Here is a 24,166-nt window from a genome sequence, read left to right on the forward strand (position 1 = left end):
CTTCATTGTAAACTTGCCATGGCTGGCTGCTCTGTTTAGGGTGCCTGAACTGGAAGCAGTGTCCTGACAATAACTTCTCTGAACAAATTTTATTACCATGTCATCTTGTTAACTATCTCTCTGAATTAATCTAATTTCTTTGTGGCAGAGATGGTAAAGTTTTTGTTTTCATATGGATTAAAAAATAAATTGAATAAATGCTAAGAAAACATTTTGTAAAAAAGTTTATATTTAGTATCCACTGCCAAAAAAGACTATTTAAATAATGAATGAGGTTCACTTCCTCAGAATGTGTAAATGTCCTAACTTAGAGTTAAACTGTCAACAGCTGAAAGACAATACCATTGACATGTACCTGGCACTAGTTACTCAGGTTTATTTTTTCCTGGAAAGCTGTTTTGGGCGACAGAGTGGCGTCCGGGTTTCCCAGGTTGTTGTGCTGACAAACTGCAGTGGTGGTAAAAGCAGGGAGTCTGACAAAATCTCATTAATCATTTTAAATTAAATCCAACATTCCTTTCCAACACTGCCAAGAAGAAAGCTAACTTTTACAAATGAAAATTCCCTCTGAAAAGATTTGATATCCTGTCCTTGTTGCTCTCTAAATAAATACGTTTGACACACACACAAGAGGAAATAATACTATTTCTAACCTTAAAAAATGGCTCTGATTATCAGACACATTGAATGCCTCCAGATCCTATTTTCTTTAATGGGAGTTATAGTGAACAACAGCATCTCAGAAAATCAGAACATGTTTGTCTAGTTAGAATTTTCACATAATTATAGCAGTAGCAATTGTGAAAACAAAACAACCCCCCCAACAAACCAACCAATGACAAAACCAAAACCAATTATTCAAGTGGTCATAATAATCCAGCATCTTTCCACGCTTCTAACCAAAGTGGACAAGTTTTCCCTGTGTTCACTGGGAAAGGATTTTAAAACCAAAAAACCCCACAGTTAAATATGGAAAGTTAAAAACTGAAAAATCTTTCATGTGGGAATTGGAAGTTTTCTTTGTAATATTTTACAACCCACTTCTTCTTCTTTAAGCTTGTATGAAAGAATAAGAAAGAAAATTATATTTATTACCATTGTCAGAAAACACTCTGAAATAATCTAGTAACATACAATGTAGAAACTTGTTTCTACGGTTTTATCTTTGCTATAATGCCTTGGTCTTAAGTTTTCATCTGATCAGTAATATCTACAGATTTAGCTTGGTTTTATATTCAGGCAACTAAATCTGCTGTAGTACATAGTTTGGTACCATATTGCTTTTTAAACCAGAATAAAAATGTGCCTATGGGAGACAGAGAATCCTTTAAAGTCTGCCCTTTGTCTATTTTAATAGTGTTTTTAAGGTTAGAGTAGATTACTTTACAGTGGCAAAAAGCTAGTAATCGTGTTTAATGTTATTACATTTACGACTTTTTCACATATGTGAAAAAGATAAAATTAATAAATCTACATTTGATTGTCATCTGTAATTCAATAAAAGCTAAGTAAATATTACTTTTAAAATGCTTACTCCTATATAACTTAGTAACTTTTCTAAATAAAATTATTTTTGTATTCATTATGTACTGAAAATGTTACATGGAACAAATCTAAATTCACAGACATTTTAAAATGTAGCAAATCTCACAGTAACAAACTTAAACTGAAAACCAATCCCTACCATTATGAATGGGACAATTCTTGTTGATGGATTTGAATATGTAAATACCTTGAGCTTATGTTACAGGGTGGGACTACTAGCACATTTTCCAAAGTGGACATTGCATTCTTATTTTCCAATTATTTACAGTTTACTGTTTTTCAGTGTTGAAAGATTTTTCTCCTGCTTGGTTTCAGTGAAAGGTGCTATTTTATGAAGGTTTAAGAAAGTGTGTTTATTTTTAAAGACTGAATTTGGCATACTGAGTATGAGCAGTACATGATATTACTTACTTAAATAAGGACATGATATTCCACACTGACATATGTGCTGGTTTTATCTAGATGAATGCAGAATAGTTGAGATTACATCACATCAGCATAAAACTGAAGGTACAATGCTCAGTGTTTTCGAAATTGGCCTCTGAGTATGTGTCTTGTAACTAGGCCCTTTCTCTCTCATCTACACACAAAACTCTCAATCAGTTTTACAGGTGCCTTTAGACCAAGTTTGCCAGCATGACAAGGGATATGTTATAGTTTAGTTCTGCTTTCATTTAGATTAGTCATATGCCCTCTTTGCAGTGAGGAAGTAGGTTAAATTACTCAAATGCTGATAGTCATTAATGTCTTCCCACCTTTCTTCCCAAGGCAGGCAGATTTTCTCTCAGTTCACTGGGAAAGGATCTTAAAGCAGCTTAGTTTAGCAAAAAGAACCTTGTATTAGGTATTCAGAATTCAAAATGACATACAGGAAGGAGTGGAGCATCAGTGAGGATGTAATAAATTGCATATGGCTTCTCCATGCAGAGTACTATTGCTCACACAATATGACTATAGCTTACTTGGATATTTTCACAGCCAGGTGCCAGTAACATAGCCTGCCCCTGCAGTGAAAATGTTCCCTGCTAGGGTTATGTTTGTCACCCAACTTGTAGCATGTAGGGTGTTATTTTAACAGGTGCTGAGAACCTGTAAGTCTGGTTGTAGTCATTGGGAGGTTCAGATACTTAGGATCTCTGAATATTAGGTGTAAGATACTTCAGGTCAAGTACCCAAAGATTTAGACTCCCAAGAAAAGTGGAAGTTTTTCAACTCTTTCAGTTTTATAGTCCAAAGATACATTCTGGCTATTTAAACCTTGTTGATGTTTTACTGATGCTCCAAGCCCCATGAGTTTATAGCTTGAACTGCACCATCAAAGTCCAAACCTTTATATTGAAAAGATGTGTGGGAAATGGAGCAAAGAATTAACACATCCTACAGAGATTTGGTGGTGGGAGAATAAAGAAGTGTTTTTTTGAAGGAGAAAAGGTGAGAGGTGCATTTCTTCTGGGTGTGAAATCCTGGATTATAAAGAAAGGGGGGCAGATCTGAATTAAAATCAAGTGCCTAGATTCAAAATTGCCATCCTGAAAGCTCCTGCTCAGGTGCTGCTTAATCCTGGAGTTCCCTGTCTACCCCCCACCCCCTTTTTCCCCCCTGTAGCACATGTTAGTAATTCAGCTTCTGCATATGCCTGAAATTGTGTGGGGCTTGACAGGGGTAAGTAGCTCAGGATCTAGCTCACAGCTAAGTTTGTCTGGGATCTGGAAATAAGGTGTCCTCAGGTATGCTTATAGGTTCAATTTGGTTGGTGTTCTTAGTGTATATAGCAGAATCCTAGAGAAAATAAGTTGTGGTAGTCATGGTTTTCTTTAAGAAATCCTTTGGAGGAGAAGGAAGTGGTGATCCATTGCATATACAGTATAACAGCTTAGTGGTTAGAACGCTTAAAGAGTGAAACCAGGTTAATTTCCCTCCGCTACCTGAAGAGATTAAAATCGATTCCTGAAGTGTTCGTCTAATCACCAGGCTACTGGTTGTTGTTAGAGATGTTTCACTTTGCAGAAAATAATTTGAGACTCAAGGGGTGAGAGAGAGTATAAAAGGAGCATGACTTCGTGAGCTAATGTTTAAGGAACTTGCTTTGGGGGAGAGTACTGTGTTAAGTCCCTACACATCTGACTTTTTTATATTTTACACTAGATGCAGTGATGCAGGTGGAGATTAATATGCAGACAATATCCCAAACCCTTCCTACTCTTCTGGTATTATTCCACAGAGCAGACAATGTGCTTCTCTCTCTTCCCCTGGCACTGAAGTTTTCACAAATCCTTACTATATGTGGACAGAGGTAGTCCAAGCATTCCAGCCTTTTGCAGGGGTTGAGTCCAGAGGGAGCAGATCCTTCCTGCATAGTCTGGTACAAGAGACTTCCAGGAGCCTTGTCCTAGTCAAATAATCACAGAAAATTAGGATTGGAAAGAACCTCAGCAGGTCATTCAGTTCAACCCCCTTCTCAAAGCAGGACCATTCCCAACTATATCATCACAACCGAGGCTTTGTCTAGCTGGGTCTTAAAAACTGCAAAGGATGGAGATTCTGCAATCTGTCTTGGTAACCTGGTCCAGTGCTTTACTATCCTCCTAGTGAGAAAGTTTTTCCTAAGATCTAACCTGAACTTCCCTTCCTGCAACTTGAAACCAATGTGCCTTGTTCTGTCATCTGCCACCACTGAGAACAGTCTCGTTCCATCCTCTTTGTAAACACATTTCAGGTAGTAGAAGACCGCTATTAAATCCCAACCTCCCAATCTTCTTTTCTCCAAACTAAATAAAGCTCAGTTTTGTTAGCCTTTCCTCAGAAGCCATGATCCCCAGCCTTGTAACCATTTCTGTTGCCCTCTGATGGACTTTCTCCAATTTATCCACATCCCTTTGTAGTAGGGAGCCCAAAACTGGACATAGTACTCCAGAAGTGGCCTCACCAGTACTGAACAGAGGGGAATAATCACTTCCCTCAATCTGCTCGCAACACTTGTACTAATGCTGTTATGCTGTTAGCCTTCTTCACAAGGGCACACTTGTCTTATAGTGAGATTCTTGTTCACTGTAACTCCCAGGTCCTTTTCTGCAGAGCTGCTGTTTAGCCAGTAAGTTACCACCCTGTACCAGTGCATGCGATTGTTCTGTCCTAAGTGTAGGACTTGACACTTGTCCTTATTGAACGTCATGAGATTTCTTTTGGTCCAGTCCTCCAATTTGTCTATGTCATGAGACAAATGAATCCTAGCCCTACCCTCCAATGTACCTACTGCTCCCCTCAGCTTGGTGTCATCCACAAATTTGTGGTGTGTGCACTCCATCCAATCTGCCAGATCATTGATAAAGATATTAAACAAAAGTCCCTGAGGCACTCCACTTGAAACTGGCTGCCAGCTCAACACTGAGTCATTGATGATGACTTTGAGACAGATGATCCAGCCAGTTTTCTATCCATCAGTTTTCTATCCATTCATCCAACTCATACTTCCTTAGCTTGCTTGCAAGAATGTTGTGGGAGACCACACTGAAAGCCTTGCTAAGGTCAAGGTATATCAAGTCCACTGTTCTCCCTGCATCCACAGAGCCTGCCATCTCATCAGCTTGGTTAGGCATGACTTGTCCTTGGTGAATCTATGCTAACTGTTCCTAATCACCTTCTTCTCCAAGTGCTTAGAAGTGGACTCCTCCAGGTCCTGCTCTATTATTATTCCAGGGACTGAGATGAGGCTTGCCAGATACTTCTCTTTCTTAAAGATGAACACTATATTTGCCCTTTTCCAAACATCCAGGACCTCTCCTGATCGTCACAAGTTTTCAAAGATAATGGCACTGAAATACATTGGTCAACTCCCTTAGCACCTCAGGTGCATAGCAGCTTACTGAAGAGTTCCCTGCTAAGCCAAGCTGGTCTTCTGCCATACTTGCTAGTTTTCCTGTTCATTAGGGTAGTTCATGCCTGTGGCCTCAGTAAGGTTTCTTTAAAGTACACCTAGCTCTCCTGGACTCTTTTCCCTCTCAGATTTTTCTCCCAGGAGATCCCAGTTCCCTGAGTGACTCTAAGTCTAGTTTTCTGAAGTCCAGGGTCCTCACTCTATTCTTCCTTCCTTTCCTCAGGATCCTGAACTCAATCAACTCATGGTTATGTTGCCCAAATTGCCATTCCCTTCTACGTTTTCCACCAATTCTTTCCTGCTTGTGAGCATCAGGTCAAGAAGAGCATGGCCCCTAGTTGGTCCCTCCAACACCTGCACTGGGAAGTTGCCTTTAACGCTCTCCAAAAACTTCTTGGATTGCCTGTGTACTGCCATGTTGCCCTCCCAGATGTCAGGGTGACTGAAGTCTCCCATGAGAACAAGGGCCTGTGATCAGGAAACTTCTGCTAGCTATTTGAAGAAAGTCTCATTCACCTCATCCTTCTGGCCTGGTGGTCTATACTAGACAGCCACCACTGACCCTACCCCAGAGACTTTCAACAGGCCTGTTTCCAGTTTCATACTGGAGCTCTGAACAATCACATAGCTCTTTTACATGAAATACAACTCCTCCTCTTCTCCTCTGCCTGTCCTTCCTGAAGTTTATACTTATCCATGACAGTACTCCAGTCATGAGAGCTTTCCTATCAAGTCTCTGCCATTCCAATTACATCATGGTTCCGTAATTAGTTCTTCTTGCTTGTTTTTCAGGCGCTGTGCATTCGTGTACAGACATCTGAGGTACCTAGAAGAATGAGATGGTCTTCCTGTTGCCCCTTCCTGCTTGTGCTTCCTCCAGACTTAGTTATGCCAGGGGACTGGAACAAGTGACAGCTGCAACAAAAGACAAGTGTAAATTAGAGATGTAAGGAACTCCTTTCACATCAGTACAAATCAGGAACAATTTCACTGGTATCAGTGGAATTATCAGAAAGGAACATCAGGCCCCACAATTTAGTTTTGGGTCCAGGAAGAAAGCTTTGCTTGATGAATCACGAATTTTCTAATTTCATTAAGATCCTTTCCTTTTATTCTCCCAAAGCAGGGCTCAGCAATGTCTGTGGAGTGAATGAATCCAGCCTGCAGACCTGTAGGGTTTTGCCTGTGCTGGGGCTGAGAAGCAAGGAGGTATGCTGAAGCCAGAAGCTGGAAGCTTTGCCTGTGCTATGGCTGCTTCTCTCTATCCCCCTCTCCCCTTCCTCCTCCAATTTCTCCAAAGCTGCAGTGTGAGTGAAGCTTTCACTGGAGTGGAGCTACACTGGGGCCAGGCTGGGTGGGAGGGGAGGTGGGCTGGGGCAGGAAATGGTAGCAGCCTTGAAGGAGCTTCCAACCCTTGAGCCCCAGTGCAGCTTTCCTATGGCCGGAAAAAGTTTCTACCCAAGTTGGAAAATGGGGTGGGTGGGATGGGGCTGTGAGAAGTTGTGATAGTGCAGGTGAAAGTCCTCCACTGCTGCAGATGCACCACAGCCATCCAGCCCATGCCAGACTGGGGTAGGGATTGGGCTGTTCTGGACTGCAGCTTGAAAAAGGTTGCTGGCTTCTGCCCCAAAGCATCTCTTCCAAGAGAAATTACCTAGGACATGGGTCTGCAACCCTGCTACCCTGGGACCACAGCTTGCAACGTGGCTTGATGCTGCAACCGCCAACCTCTACACCCAAAGACCCCTTGCTCAAAACAGCCTGCTGATATGTGGAGCCTTGCTCAAACTACCCTCACTGCAGATATCTGGCCCCTCTGCAGTGAGGTAAGTATAGGCAGAGAGAGCAGCAGCTGCTCAGTTGACTGCTGAGGATTCTGCAGAGGGGACAGTGGGCTTGGTGGACCTCTGTGTTGTTCGATCATCTGGGCCATCTTGGCCCAGGTTGGACCTTCCTGGGAAGAATCCAACCTCTTCACAGGCCAGATCTCTCTATAGCCTTTAGAGGTCATCATTCTAACCTGTCTTAATTTCTTCCAGAAATAAAACAAGAGTGGCTACAGCAGCTTGTAGTGTTCATTTTTAGCACTACAAATCTTTAATATAAAAGCTCTTACAATTTGGAGTTACCAAAAAAAATTCTGTAATTCTGTAGTGACTACTTGTGAGGTTATTGTAACAGGTTTAGTTAAGCCATCATCGCTGCATCTATTTTTGAGCCTTCAGAAAAAGGATATACCACTGTACTTTACACTGTTCTGCAATGAGAAATCACTCACGGGTTTGGAACAACCTTGTAGAACATGCCTGGGATGACCACGTGCAATGCTGTTCGTTTCCATCTTGAGGCAATACAAGTGCAGGTAACATTGGGCACTTCTACATGTGCTCTGGGGACGGGGCGCAGCACTTTAATTAGAGTGGCTCCAAGAGCTACTCTAAGTAAAGAGCCTCAGTGTCTTGTGTTCAATGAGCTTTGGTTGAAGTGTCCCTGCTGCCATTTTGAAGTGCAGGGACGCTGATACACAAGATGTGGGAGGTTGCTGGAGTGCGGTAATTACCATGCTCCAGCAGACTCAATTAATTAAGTCTTCTCCAACATACTGTAATTACAGCACATAGGAGCAGTCTCTGCCCTTGTGTACAGGCACCCATTGAGACTTAAAGGTGTATCTGAATCATAGCTGAATGGCTGAATGCATTTTTGGGTATTTTCTGGACCAGAAATATACTAGAAGTATTAAAAATTGCAAACAGTAGTAATAGCAATATCTTATCTTCATTTTATGTAACCCGCAGAAGAACTACGAATTAAAAATGTTATCATTCTCCTTCCTAATGATGATTTCATTAAAGTGCATAAAACAGAAGTCAACTGGTGCCAATCATCTTTATCCTGGGCTCATTTTCTCCTGATCTTTCTATTCAGGTGTAATAAATGTCATGTGTAGAAAGTAAGAAAAATGGCATTGTGGTTAAGGCACTAAGACTATGGAAGACCTGTGTTCAGAACCCCATTCTGTGGTAGACTTCTTGTGTGAAATCTGATCCCCTTCTAATAAAACTGAAATAAAAATTATTTTCTACCACACAAGGAACACGAAGATAAATTAATTAGTGAGTGTGATGTATTCAGATTATAAATAAACAAACACGAAATTAAGGATCATGTCTTATTTTCAAGGGAGCCTAATGAATAATAGGGAGAAGCACTAAGTTGTATGCTACTTGGCTAAAAGACTGTTCCTCATTCATTGTAATATAAGTTGCACAGGTAAAATTCCACTCCTAAACTGCTAGAATACTACATGATTAAGACTCTTTCAACTCTTTTAATTATTTTCCTGAATTTAGAACAAATTAAAATCTATCTACATAAATCTATCTACATAAAAATAGACAAAAAAAGATGCTTTAAAAACTGCATTCGCTAGGATAGTTTGAAACGTCTCTAGCCACCTTATGTATTCTTCGCAGTTGAGGATGATTATTTTCCATGGTTGTCTTATCTGTGAGTCCAAATATGGCTGATGGGGCCAATCTGGGATCGAAAGACTGCTGCAACTCAGCCATGTGCTTCTGTGCAGGGTATGTGGCTCTGGATTTTTTATTTGGTCTGTGACATGCTGTTTCTGCTGCTCCCGCTTTTCTGTCTCCTATTGTCATCATAAGGTTTCAAAGTACTGATCATTGCAGCAGACTTCCTCCATTTGGGGCAGTCCTGGGTGACAGCCTCCAATGAGCTGGTGTCAATGCTGTATTTTTTTTCCAAGTTGGCCTGGAGGATGTTTTTGAAGCACTTTCTCTAACTTCCTCTTGAGTGAGCCTTGACTGAGCTGGGAGAGTAAGACTTGCTTTGTGAGTCTGGAATTGGACATCTGGATATCGTGGCTGGTCCAGTGAAGCTGTTGGATGATTGTCACCTCAGTGCCTGGGGTGTTCGCTTACGAGAGGATGCTAATGTTGGTGTGTCTGTCTTTCCACTGGATTCAAAGGATCTTTCACAAACAGAATTGATGATGCTTCTGCAACCACTTAAGGCATCTCCTGTATGTTGTCACCATTCAGCTCTGTATAGTAAGCTGGGGATCACAATTGCTTGATAAACCATGAGCTTGGTTTTGGGTTTGATGCTGCAACCTTTGAATACCTGTTTCCTCAGGCATCTGAAGGCTGCACTTACACATTTGAGCTGATGTTGGATTTCTTCATTGATATTAGCCTTCTGAAAGAAACTGCTTCTGAGGGACAGGAAATATTCAATATCCAGAGTCTCACCATGAATCTGAATGGCCAGACCTTAAGTAATAGTAACATATCATAACCTAACCTGTTATGTAGCAGTGTTTAACCCAGGGTCCCCTGCATTGTAGTTAGATGGGAGGACTGGAGTTTGAGGACGACAATAATGTGTTTAACTAACTTCTAACCACCTTTTTGCAATCCAGACATAACCTAAGTTAGTGGGAGCTAACTCTTCTGGAGAGAGTGCCACTCTGATCTACTGCTTCTGCCTGACCTGCTGCCCTGCCTTGTGCCCCCTGCCTGATCTGCTGCTCTTCTTTCTGCCCTATTTGCTGCTGTGCTGCCTGTCCTATCTCTCATCTGCCATATGCTATATGTAGAGGCTACCCATGCCACAGGTTGGCCACCCCAGTAGTAAGTTATAATTAAGAAACACAACTGCAAATGTGCCTAACTTACATGGTACAGAACGTAAACAATCCATGTTAGCTAACTCAGTATTAAAAACCACCATGTTTCTTATCTACCTTTATGTAAAACCTTAGGGTTTGTCTACACAGAAGTTTTCAATCCTGTTTTAACTTAAATTTATAATAGTTGCCAATTAATTCAAGTAAACAAATACAACACTAACTGATAGTCTGGACACACCACAACTGCTTATGCCGTGTCCTGGAACAAACACTTATTCAGACTAACTTTTCTTTATCTTACAGTTGAGAAAACCAGTGTGATGGAAACAGGAGCAACATATGAAATGTATAAGGAAAAGTATACAACACTATTTTTTAAGAGTGAAAAGAAAAACCTTTAGTTAAAATATTTTACAATAAAATAATTATGATTATAAATCTCTTTAGTTAAATATGTACACATTACATAGTATTTTAAAAAATTATGGAACTGGTTAAAGTTTTCAAGCAAATCTAATGCACAAATCCACCACTGTCAGCTTAAAAGTGTAATGTCAGTTTAACATTCATAAATGGTACGTCAGAATAATGTCAAACTAATGGCACTGCTTTGTGCGAAACATAAGCAAAGTTATGGAAAAAAATATTCCCCAAATCCTTTGGATCCCATGGTTCAATTGCTAAAAAAAGGTAAGACACGCACACACTCACATTTTGATTGTATACAGAGGTTAGAATGACCAGCACTAATATAACCCCCATATCTACAAAATAATTAACTCCTTGGATTGATTTAGTTTTTTAAACTACAAATTCTAAGTCTCAGCAAATTGTGCTTTTAGGCAGCCACGTGGCCAATAAGGTAGATGTTGTCATAAAGGTGCCCTACAAAATCTTCACTGATGTTCTGAGCTGCACGTCTTGTGTTTCGGATGAATTCTCTCTTTGACATTTTGTTCTTCACATGAGGACTGGTAAGATCAATGGAAAGCAGAATCAAAGAGTAGCATAGTACGTACACTGCATCTAAAGAAAAGAAAATGTTTTGAAGTTATTGTTTTTAGAAACCTAAGTGTGTCCCTGCCCAAGCATATGGCCTCCTGTTGTAAATATGCACATAATTCACTTTATTGACTAAAATGTATCTATTCCTGTTAAGTAGCAATAATGATAGCAAAATCATTTCAAATTAATGTACTATTTTATATTGCATCCAGAGTGTTCAGAGGGCTTTATGGACAGGAATACAGACACACCTTCATTTCAGAGGCCAATTCATTCTGATTTCTGTGAGACGATTAGGAGGTATAAGTTAAACATACGTGCTTTCACGACTTAAGCCTACAGAATCTATAAAATTAAACCCCAAAGGAAGAAGGCAAAAGGTGCAGTAGAATAATTCATTTAAAAAAAAAAATCACTTAATGGTGTACAAAAGGAGAATCAGAACCTTCAGATATTTTTAAAGATGTCTGAGATGTCTGTATGCTGAATATGCTCATGTCTGACACCCATTCAGTACTGTACTTTAAAAAAAATGTCATTACAGCCATGAACAGCGTGTGCCACTGGCAGCTGTGGGGGGGAAAACGGCTGCACCAGCGGCAGCATGGGGCAGGGAGCTCCTGCAGATGCAGTCAGCGCTACTGGCGGTGGGGGGGGTGGGATGGCGAGCACCTGCAGGTGCCACCGGCAGTGCTGGCACCAGCCAAGGGCAATCTGGGACACTGTTGGCAGCATCTTTTTACAGGGAGTGCACCGCCACGCGCAGGAGGTGCAGGTGCACCTGTGTGCACCCCCTAGGCATTGCCCCTGGTTACAGCTTTATTTAAACCCACCACAAAAAGTGGCAGTTTCCAAGTATACACAGAAATATAAACTCGGATTCGCTATATAAAAGTTCTCTCTACTTACCAGGGCTAAGGCCAAGCTCTCTCATCAAATCAGGGTTACAAGCACAGAATCTGTGTGAGAACTTTGTTATAAGAGTCTCAAGGTATTCACCACGCTCCTCAGGGGCATGAATGTGCCTGAAAAACTCTCTCAGTGCATTTGGCAAGAACTGATTTCTGAAGTTGTGCAGTGTCACGAGGTCGTCCAAAACGTCTCGCCTGGTTGGCAAAGGAAACAAAGAGAGAGAGAGAGATGTTTTGAGATGTTTTAACAGTTCAAATATGAAAATATAGAATTCATAATCTAGAGTGAAAATTGATTTCAGACTTTATATTTTTTCATGAGAAGTAAAAAAAATCCAAAAACACAAGAACAGTTTCTCAGACATCTACTACGCAGCACACAGTCTAGTGCAGAAAAACCACAAAAAAACCAGTATTCTAAATTTGTATTTGCATAGGTGCAGGCACACACAGTGGTAGTACATAGCAGGAAATTAAGACTGAAACCAGAGTAAAAGGAGCAAATATACAGTACAAGACATTTTAAAGTAGCTACTTACAGACATTCAATTTCTCCTGGGAGAGTTGCTTTTTTCCCCAGGAAAAACCATAAGTGTATACAGATGGCCATGATATTTCTTCCAGGGCAAAAATGGCTGCTCTGGGATAAAATCTTTCAGGAGACCAAACATCTGTACAGGCATCCATTTAAGAGAAGCCGCAGAATAGTCCCCTGGAATCCCAGAGAGCTTTGCTCCCTGCCTACTCCTCAACCTCCTTCCCTTGCACAGGTCCAGGGAGAAAGTATGTCAATCCCAGCCAAACAGGGCTCAGAACATGTCTCCTGAATGTTTCGCATCCACCTCATGCGTAGATTGCAGTACTTGTTGTTCTAAGGCCTCAAGGCACGCTAGTGTCAGCACTGCAAACTTTCTGTTATACAGCATGTATTAAGGTTTACATGCTGTGTAACAGTAGTGCTTAAACTTTTGGCTCTTTGAGCGAGATGAGTGGTGCAGGGCCAGTCCATGGGCTGGATGAAGCCATACACATCAGGATTAGGTCCTGCAGTCCAGTACCACCTGCTCTCTGCTCCAGGAGTGATCCTTGCCTGGCATCACTCCCCTCCACTCCCATGCACTGGGATTGAGCCCTGAGGGCCTGGCAAACACTTCCCCCCAGGACTGGTCCCTGGGGGTCTGGCAATATCCACTTCTGGCCCCCTACACCAGGATTTGGTCTGGGGCCTCTCCACACCCCCCCCCCCCACCAGGACTGGGCCCTGGAATCCAGCGATGCTCCCGCTGGGCCCTGCTCACTGGGACTGGGTGTCCAATTCATTCAGCATGTAGGGCCTGGGCTCCCCATGGGTCCATAAGTTTGGTGGTGAGGGTGAGGTTCCACCACTCTTCTTCAGACAAATTTACAGACCAGTGGGGAGCCCCGCAGGCCACATCTGGCCCACAAGGGTTGAATGCCTCTGCTGTATAACATCATTATGTTATGCTAAATGCTACATCTACATTTTTCCTATTCCTTATGGTTGAAATTTATGTTTTCTCTACAAAGAGTAAGTCGATTTTAAGGAGGAGTTCTACCCATATTGAGTGTAGAAATCACAGATGTAAAAAGAATAAGCTGCAAACTGGAATTCTGGAGGCTTTCCCTCTAAAACTCCCACTTGCATGGTTTCAGACACTGAATCAATACAGCTGTGGATCCGTTGTTCCTCCTGTCTCGTTTCCAGATTTCCCTTGTACATCAAAATGTTTTGGCCGGTATGGAATTCTTTTAGTGTTCACAGTGTGCGTGTGTGTACATGAATGCGGAACTCCCATAAGCATGGATTCCCATGGGATTTAAATATTGCAAAGGGCATTTGTGTTAACTCTGTATATCCTGAATGAACTTCACTCTACTCTAAAAGCCTGATTTTTAACAGGTTTAATTACTTGGATCTGTAACTAGGCACTACCTGCATATACATGTTCAAATGATCTAAGATAATTCTCCCAGGCTAATTCTCCTGGTAGAAAAACTTACAGACATTTGAGCTAAGCACAGGACCAATTCTGGAAGGAAGGGTTTGCCAGGCCTTCAGGGTTCAATCCCAGTGCACGGGGGTGAGAGGGAGTGGTGCCAGGCCCCAGGGCTCACTCCCTGAGTAGACAGCAGGTGATGCTGGACCCCAGGGCCTGATTCTGGCATATATGGCTTGATCCAGCCCATGGACTGGCCCCATAACATGCATCTGGCTCACAGAGCCAAAAGTTTGAACACTACTGTTATACAGCATGTAAACTTCAATACAATTTATGCTCAGATCAGAAAAAGTGGAAATAAGTTGTGTGCTAGCTGACTCTCACTATATTAAAAATGCTATATTTAGCTAGTGTCATACGTGTGTGTGTGGCGGGGGAGTGCCTGCATGTGCACACATACACACACATATTATAACAGAGTAAGTTTTCTGCTTTAAGAATAACATCTTAGTAAAAAAAATATCATTATATTAAGGCAAGTTAAACAGTGATTATTAAAGAGTGTTACAGATGAAAAATGAATACAGATTTTTTTCTTCATGATGGATTCAAAGTACCTTCCATCAAGATAGATTCTCAGTTTCTTCCAATTTAGTGTCCTTGTACAGAAGATAAACTTGGCTATTTCCTTTGATGAGTCATCCAGTATACCTTTGGACATAAAGTAGTTGACTCCCTGAGATAAAAGACATTTTTATATAAGTTTGGTCTTTACATGTCTTTTATTACCAATACTTTATTTAGTAATATTAGAACATGATCCTAATACTTAGGATTTTAGTATAATGACCCCATCCTTTAAACTGCATTTCAACATGCAAAATACAATCTAAAACTATTATACAAGTCAAATGCAAAGAAACAATGCAGTGTTATGGTTGAGATTTTACATGTTCTCACAGTAGGAAATTTAAAATTATGGATCCTGTAACAAGTATAATTTGGTTCTATTTTCTTTTACAGTATAAACATATTTTTGACTACATACAAATACGCACTGTAGTTAAGATTATTATAAGGCTGATAATTTTAAATTTCAAAACTTTGATGCATGTGAAAATCTTGGCCATATTGTGTTTTAGCTTTTAAATTTTTTTCATCAAAGCACTGATTTTAGCGTTCTCACATGTAAATAGCATCACAATCAAATAAACACACTAGATGCTTAAATGTATAATGACTTGGATTAATGCAGGTGTGTTTATTTTAAAGTGTATATCCAGTGCAGGTAGGTGTAGATATGTAATCAAATAGAACTCTGACTTATTTTATAAAATATTTTAAAAAGTGATAGAATGAACATATATCATATGCTATTTATACTGCCATTTTTAAAAAACTTTGCCAAGCACACATTTCTCAGTGAGGAGTATGTACAAATCAGATTTGAAATTGAACTCAAAAATAACATTTAAGATATTTTTGGATGCATCTTGTGTATTCAGGTATCTCAAAGCATGAAACCATTTCCCTCATGGTCAAATCAAATGCAGCTTAATTGATATTTTAAATATAACTTTTAACAAAAAAAAAGAAAAATAAATTTCAATGTAAATGTGGGAGAATTTTTAAGCATTGAAAACAGGGCTTAGATTCAAGCGGCAATCCTATACCACCACTATAGGAAACTATAATGTTGAAATACGCCAAAAATATTACCGTATCTGTGTTTTACATACTAGATGCATTTGTCTGCATCTGCTTTTTATAAAAATGTACTATTGCAATAAAGTCAACAAAGATAATCCTTAAAATCTTTTTTGCATTATAAATCTTCTGATGTCAAGGATTTTACAATAGTTTGCAAGCCCCTGGAGTTCCTATTAAAGCTATTAAGACATGGGGGACAATCTGTCACTCTATACATAAACAAACTTCCTGTTGATGCCAATTTGGCATAAATAGAGAGTGAGCTTTTAACCTGGAGAGTTACTTTATAAAAAGTGAGACGCACAGTTTAGTAAGACAGAAGAGACAATTCACATCAAGCAAACAGGAAATTAGACTATATGCCTTCAGAAAATAATGAACAATTTAAGCCTAAAACACATGTGAAAGGCTAGAAAACACACATACACCACAAACAATGTGCTACCTAGCCTTTTAAGCAGGCTTAATCATTATATTTGTTTATATATAAGAAGAAACTATTACCCAAAGTAACAAAGTTCCCTTGGTTAAAACAAAATAAATATTTTAAGGGAAAACAATACTCTTTGTAAAGAAATCTGGATCCAGATAATTTTAGCCTCTAGAATATAATACACAACTTGTTTCTAAAAGGCTGAATAAACAAACAAAAAAATCTTTCCGGGTACATCTACATGTGTTATTAATGCGCCTAAATAAACTCTGGCACAGTTTGTGCTGGAGTTTATTGCTCCTGAGTGCAGCATTTTTACATGTGCCCAGGAGCGGGGCATGTTGAGCTGGGGTAGTACAACTCTGTGGTGGCAAGGGGTCTAGAGAGTCAGCCTGCCACCCCAGAGCTGCTCCATCCCAGCTCAATGTGCTGCTTGGGGCACGAGGGTGCTACGGTGCAGGGTTAGCTGGAAGGCAGCCCCTGCGCTGTAGCACCTTCATACCCCAATCAGCATGGTCACCATCTACATGTGTACTGCGACAGAGTAAAGGACTCTGCAATAGGACAGTACTTGTGTTGGGCAGTACTATCCTACAGCTGAGTTAATTAGCTTCCAGTGCCCTAATAACTTTGCATGCATAGACGGCGATGCTTTACCACGGAGTTAATTAGGCAACTGCAGTAAAGCACAGATGTAGATGCCCTGTCTTTGTAGTAAGTAATTAGGTAGCAGCAACTAAGGAACTGAGTCTACTCATTGTTCTCCTTCTTGTGGATCTCTGCAGATATTATTTTTGGTTTTGGTACCTCAAGTACTTGACAGTTGCTCAACTATGACAAAAAGCAAGGAAACAACTATACTATCTCATTGGACTTTGTGTTTAAATCTCTCTCCTTAACTTGGCATCTCATTTCAGCAAAGCGCTTATGTTCATGTTCAAGTTACAAACGTGTTTAAACTGCTCTGAACTGGGGCCTTGAAGAAGAGGGCACAACAGTATCCTATTTTTAAACTCTCTTTCTAGCATTTATTCCTCAGAAAAAAGCATTAGAAGGACCTATTGGAAGCCTCCATATTTCCTCCCCAAACTTGGATATGTAATTAGCACTATGAAAATGTCACTCTACAGGAGAGACCACTGGACATATTCTTCTTCACCTAGGAGATGCTACAAATCATTTCTTTCTGACATAAGGCTCTTTAAAATCACATCTTCTTGTAGGGTCCTTATCACACAGGCTAGTAGCTCCTCTTTTGGCTTAAGTATTCTGCAACAGACCCTTTATTTTTTAATCTCCCTCTAACCATGTGGTCTCCTTGCTCACCTCCTTCCTTTACACATGCACAAAGTCTAACTCAACTGTCACTGCAACTAGTTTACAGAAGAACTTTAATACTTTATTTCTGCTCCCAAAACAAAACAAAAAAATACATCAGTAGTTGTTGTTACCTTCTCTTCCTAGAGCCAATCCAGTCTGATACACTCTTTGATATTTCATAAGATGACTCCCTTCTGGATTTATTGTTGTCTGTGTAGGAATCTTTTTTTTTTAAACAGGTAATCTGAAATTGTCTGATACTTACTTGCCGATTTTTTTAATATCAGCATTTACTTCATTTTATATTACTGCAGTATTCATGCATTTGTGTTCCTTTCTATCTAAAATATTTTCGCTAGCTTTATTTTTTTAATTAATGTTTTACCTATGGCCTTGAGGATGCGGCCTCCATCACACATGTACAAAGGAAAAAGACCATCTTTAATGTTCACAGAAATAATGGCTTTTCTTAAATTTATTTTTAGTTTCATATATTCAACATGCCATTACTAGAATTCTTCAGATTCCACTGGCATAGTGCAAGTTACATAGAAATGGATTAAAAGCAGTAAATATGGTTTGGATCCAAGAAAAATGCTTGGCAAGAGAGAGCACATTTTACATTTCTGAGATTGGTTGGGGTTCTCTGAAGTTACTAAAAGCTGACAAAGACTGGTTTTGAGGAAGAAAAGATGAGATCAAACAATTTTTATCACAGGTAGCAGACAGCGGTAAAGAGAATCCGACAACTAGAAGTACAAGTTTAATGTAACTTTTGTTTTTTATAGACAGTTTATATAACTAGTCTTTCAACTGTTCTTTCAGCCTTCATAGTATAGTAAATGTAGTATGGTAGGTTTCTGGTACCATCTATTACAGATAATTAAGGTTGCATAGTAAAGCACACGCAGCTTTCTTAAACTAGTCAAATTTTATCTGAAATTTTCTGTGTTCAGGCTTGCAGGTTTGTTTGTTTTACAGTTTGAACAGAATTGTTAAGACAATTCAGAAGTATGGGACAGTGAAACATTTTCCCCAGCTTATGTTAAAAAAAAATATAAGGGCCAACAGAAAACCGTATGCAACTTAAATTATGTAAATAATTGTAAAATACAAAAAACCTGATTTAAGAAATCAGTAGTTAGCATGTTCAGTGATATCTGCTAAGATTTTTCGTTGATCTTAATTTACTTTTCCCTATGACACAGGTCTGGACAGTCCCTCTTACATATCAACAGAAGATTGAGGTAAAGCTGGTCCTGTTGCTGTTCTCAACATCCCGACTTCAAAATATAGTCTTTAAAATATTATCTCAAAAACAATTTGTATTATTTGTTATGAAGTATTTTTAACTTAATGTTGTAAGTTAGACACTTTGCACAGTTTTTAATTTCCTATATTCAAAGATATTTTTGGCTTGGAAACGCTAGAATGTAGAGTTCCCAAGAGGATGTACCAATCTTGCCAATTTTACTTTTTAAGATAATGAAAAAAAAAATCTGCTATGTGTATATGATATTCAGTTTTCAAATTTCATTAACTTAAGGTAAACAAACCCATTTCCCTTGCACCTCTTTTAAAGGTGTACTAAACAAGTCAAACTTGTGTTATTGTTGCCATGAACTATTAAATTAACCTTGCACAAAGATTTTAATAGAAACACATGGAAAAGGGTGTAACCCCTACACATACATGCATAATTAAAACAGATTGAACATATTTGCTCCAACTTCTAAAATAATCACCTTAAAATTAGGAAACCAAACCATAGAAAAATTCTTCCTGCCTGCCCTTTCATCCAAAAAAAGTGCAAAGAAAGTTGACAAGAAATTAGAACAACTGAAAAAAGGGGGAAGGAATAAAAAGTAAACTGAATATTAATAAATATTGTGCACTACCTGTACTCACTGTAACTTAGAAAGTTATTGCATTATTTGCCATAGACAAAATCCCTGGGTCTACTGAAATGTGAGATTTTTGACAATCAATTTAGTGGAGCCAGGAATTAAATGCAAATATTAACAACCCCCAAATCTATTAGGACTATTATCACTAGCCATAAAATATAAATTGGGCCTTCTTTTACTATAAATCTTCTCCCACTCCCATTTTAAGTGTACAACAAAGCCTGATATAATAAGTTTGGTAACACATCTTATACTGAGTCAGAAAGAGTATGTAAAACTATGAAATACAAATCATGATCACTGCCAAATTCAGTAAGTCTGCATGATATGAAATGAATATTGCATGGAAAACAATTCACACATACTACACACAATTTAGAATAATATATGGCAGAGAGATGTTGGGAGATTACCAGGAATTTTAAGAGCAGGAGAATGATTTTGTATAAGGATTTAATATTTAAAAAGTTCTTAGCTACAAAGATACTGCCAATGGAATAAAAAATAAAAATAAGTAAAACAAAATCTTGCACATGCATAAGGAGGCTTTCACATTATGTGTAAATGTGGCTAGGCACATTCTTTCAGTAGAATGTGGCCACTTGCCATGGATTATGCAAGCTCATGCACACAATCAATACAGTATATTACAGCAGACTTCACAACGCCATGCACACAACAATGGCGAACCAGAGAATCCTACCACAAAGTGTGCAGATGGCTCTCCCCCACCCCGTGAGCCACTGCTAGCTCTGGAACTGTTGTTGTGGAGCCTGGTTACCCATTTTCATGACATGGGCGGAGTCCTTTGGAGAATCTTGCTCCTGTGGCTGTAGGTATTCTTATTTTTATAATATTTTAATCAAGTCTGTTATCAAATGTAAAGCAGAATTGGGCAGGAAATTTGTAGACACATAATTTGTAATAGTGGAATGTTATATATCATATCATATATCATATTCTAGTCACAGTGTCCTTATAGTAATAATTCTTCCAATAATCACAGTTGTAAAGAAGAAAAAACAATTGTATTTGTAAAATTCAGGAATGCTCTGGAACTCAGCCCCCAAATGCTTCCTGCCAGGCTAAGGTGCTCCACAGGGAGAGAGAAATAGAAGCCTTAGGAGATACCATGAGATCCCAAGCTGCCAGTGAGCCTGAAGCACAATGTTTGCATTTCCCTTGACATAGACCACAGTGAATCCCAAACTATCAAATGTATTGTAATACATAAATTACAATATTTAATATTTACAATTGCTTTTTAAAAAAATGAAAATTAACACTATTATTTTACATTTTTATTCCAGAGGATCACCAAAATGCTTTAAACTATACAGAGATTACTTTACATAGACACTAGAAAATAACAGCACGATGTAATTTAGGACAGGAAGTGTAGATTACTAGATCCATTTAAAACTGCAAGGCGAAGTGGAGATCGGTATGCCGAGGTAACACTTATATCACCTCAGTAGTAAGTCTCATTTGAAAAACCTTCATCTCTGACAGTATATTCGCTAAGTATATCTTGGAAAGCAATACTAACTGTTGTTAGCTTCAACTGCAAGGTATCAATAAGTTCAATTAGTAGTGAAGGTGCTGAAAGCCTTGTAGGATTGTGCCCTTTTTCTGTACTGTATTGGAGAAGCTGCCAAGTATTACATTTTTTGATCTATGAAAAGAGCATAGATTTAAGCAGTCAAAGAAAAAAATGTGTGACAAGGCAAATGAAATTCATAAAATTTAAATGGAATCATTTTGTTTTGGAGGCTCATACGACTGCTTTGTCATTTTCTGCAGCACTTGCAAAGATGGATTTTCTGTATCATGTTGAAACAGTAAGCCACTTAGTCTTAAACAGAAAATTGGGAGAGGGACTATGCACTCTCTTTCTACTCTGGATATATTCCATATCCCCGCTGTGTTGGTTATGTAAGTATACTTAGGAAGTGAACATTCAATTTTGTTCAGTCTTGTTTACCATTTTTTCTTTCAGCAATATGATGCATGAAGCGTGATTCTATACAAAAGAGAGTATTTTCAAAGTCATGATGGATTTTGAACTGCACATCTAGGCTAAAACCTGGTATAACTAAAACAAAATTTACTTCTTAAGCAGTGAAGAAACCAGGCTGGAAGAAAGCAGTTGCAGGAGAGTTGGCCAATTACATTATTAGTTAACTATTATTAAATAAATAACAACCTTTTATTTCTGAGGCAGATATTTTTGTATAACAAATAGTCTACTGGACGTAAGCAATGTAACTGAATTGGTATACATTTTCTAAATAAAAAAAATTAAATATTCAGAGAAGTCAAATAAACTATTATTTAGGAAAATTTATTTGTTTAGCTGTTTCATTCTATTAGTGTGATTTGGTGCTTCTGGCTACATAGCATGCCTACATATTATTTGAAAACATGTTACAGTTAGGGGTAGCTGGGGTAAGTTAATATAGGCATTATTTCAACATTTTCCCCTAGAAATTAGAGACATATCCTGTATTTGAAGGCTTGTAAAACAGGATTGGATACAATCTAGAATCAACTGGTATTCCAGACTGTGGGCAACTGTATTTGAACTAAATCATGCTCCACTGAAATCACTGGGAGTTTCACCAGTGGCTTCAATAGGAGAAAGCTTAAGACCATATCCCACAGTGGATTTTATTATATTTATTTATATATGACTTTTTTTTTAATTCCCCATTTTTAATAAACTAGGATCTCCCTAATGATACTATGTGGTCATGACTTTCTGATATCTATAGGTCAGATTGCTGTGCCAGGTGCTTATGAGTCAAGCCGTGTCAATGATGTATACAGGTACTATAAGCAGAAAAGATCAGAATTGTTTCATACTTTAGGATTCAGAAATCACACAACAAATCAAAAGACACATTAAAAGTTGACTTTTAATGGTGCTACAATCTCAACTTTCTCCATATACAACAGTTTTAGAAGATTACAGCAGCTATTACTAACGTTAGAGATATTCCACTTACCTCATGAGGGTTGGCATTAAAGGTGAGACTGCCTTCATCTAGCTGCATATACAATTTTCTAAAAGAAAATCCTAGAGGTGGATTCTTATTGTATATAGAACAGTGACCCCAAGTGGATTTGCACAACCTACAAGAATAGGAATAGTCTAGTATGAAAATACTTTGTTATATATTGTTTCTTACACACAGCAAAATGCACAAAAAGATCATTATCAAGTTTACCAAGTACTCAAAAATTATATTACATCAGAAATTTGTTCTCATGCACATGCATAACAATAGAATTACTGTTTTATATAATATTTTAATACATTATTTTGAGTGTGATTTACGAAATGTCAACCCCCTCCCCATTCTCCCCAAACCCAAATTCCAACATATAGCATCAGACTGACGATCACACGGTTCATCAGCAAAGTTGTACCTTTAAATCCACAACAGAGACCTCTGACACTTGAGCTAATGGAGTAAGAGATAGCAGCAGTATGTTATCCTCTACATAGACTACATAGTAAGATAAAGGAAGGAGACGGCCATTGGGTTTACAGTCATTTGATGACAGCAGTGGAACAAATGCTGGAATTTTGCATTCTCTTGAAGTTTCTGCAGGGGAATGAACGTGCTTTAAGAGATCAGATTCCTTTTCCTCTTCCAGCCGCCCCCCCTACACGTTTGAAACTTTTAGCCTCATACCCTCCAACCTGTCCTCATCCCAGACCTGTTTCTTTTATAATCCTGTTTCTATGTCCCAGTCCAGAATTTCCTTGCCAGACTAGTCCTACTCCCATTCACCCACTTAATTCAATCTGATTACTACTTCCCTCTCCATTTGACTTTTTGTCCTAGTTCCCTTCTCCAGTGCCCTCCCCCAACTTCCTAGTTTCCCTTTCTCGTCTACTAGCCTCCAGTCCCAGTCATTCGTCTCTCTCTCTCCAAGCTTCCTTGTTCCATTTTCTCCTGCCACCAGGAACGGGATTCTGTCCCCTCTGAAAATAAATTGGGCAGATTCTTCAACAGAGTTGTTGGCCAAACAGGTATATTTCACTGGTGTACAGCAGACTTCTGTCAGTTCAGGTAGCAATACTCAGACTCAAAATAGCCTATAACAGGCCAGGGTTAAAACTGTAGGGAATATTGTGCATTGGCCTAGACTGGTGTATACTCAATGTAGACTGAATCTTTGGGCAATGCAGATGCTTAAAATACAGGTATTCAACATTTTTTTGAGCAGTGTACACCTGGTGGCTGTTTGAGGCACAGCAGGGGGAGGGGAAGCTGGTTGCAGAGTTGTAGTGGTGGCTGCACACAATGGTGGTGCAGGGTGGTCAATGGCAGTGGTAGCCACCACATGCCAGCTTTTCTTCCTGCATCTGGCCAGGCGGGCAGTGCCTGTTCGACCTGCAGGGGGCGCTGCTGCCCTTGCCCCGCCCCAGGCCTGTTCCTGTGAGGTGGTGGCACAGGGTGGCAGCACCATTTGCCCTGTTTTTCCATGCGAAATGGAAAACCTGGATCCACGCTTATATATCACCAAAAAAGTATGGTAGTACTGTACAGAGCAGTGATTTTGTAAGGCATCTTGAAGGGCTACAATGGATGATTGCTCAGGGGACAAATCCCCTTTGCAATCATAATGATGGAGGCTTGCAGATCAGAAGGCCTGAGAGTCCTGTGTCAAGTTGAGGCTTCCCTGACTCTACTACAGAAAACAAGGAGTTAGGAAACCTTAGGTCACCTGCTCTAGAGCAGGCCATGTAGCAGTTCACCATGGGAGCCACAAAGCCAGGGAACAGCCCACAAGGTGAGATTGCAGAAAAACTTGCAAAGTTGCTTAAATT

At 39.3% G+C, this 24,166-nt stretch overlaps 2 protein-coding genes across 3 annotated transcripts in view; one reads left to right on the top strand and one right to left on the bottom strand.

Annotated features, from left to right (window-relative positions):
• CEP44 (centrosomal protein 44) overlaps positions 1–24,166 on the top strand; it is a 106,517-nt gene that overhangs the window by 16,325 nt on the left and 66,026 nt on the right. The window lies entirely within an intron of this gene.
• FBXO8 (F-box protein 8) overlaps positions 9,400–24,166 on the bottom strand; it is a 38,354-nt gene continuing 23,587 nt past the window's right edge. For both annotated transcript variants that reach the window (XM_019534628.1, XM_019534627.1), the window contains exons 3-6: positions 22,332–22,458; positions 14,571–14,689; positions 11,991–12,187; positions 9,400–11,102 (exon numbers count right to left, since the gene is read on the bottom strand). In XM_019534628.1, the coding sequence (XP_019390173.1) occupies positions 10,915–11,102; positions 11,991–12,187; positions 14,571–14,689; positions 22,332–22,458 (631 nt within the window). In that variant the 3' untranslated portion in view covers positions 9,400–10,914. The remainder of the gene's footprint in view (positions 11,103–11,990; positions 12,188–14,570; positions 14,690–22,331; positions 22,459–24,166) is intronic.

Source organism: Crocodylus porosus, unplaced genomic scaffold (genome assembly GCF_001723895.1).
Source record: "Crocodylus porosus isolate Cpor-Errol unplaced genomic scaffold, CroPor_comp1, whole genome shotgun sequence".
Taxonomy (NCBI): domain Eukaryota; kingdom Metazoa; phylum Chordata; order Crocodylia; family Crocodylidae; genus Crocodylus; species Crocodylus porosus.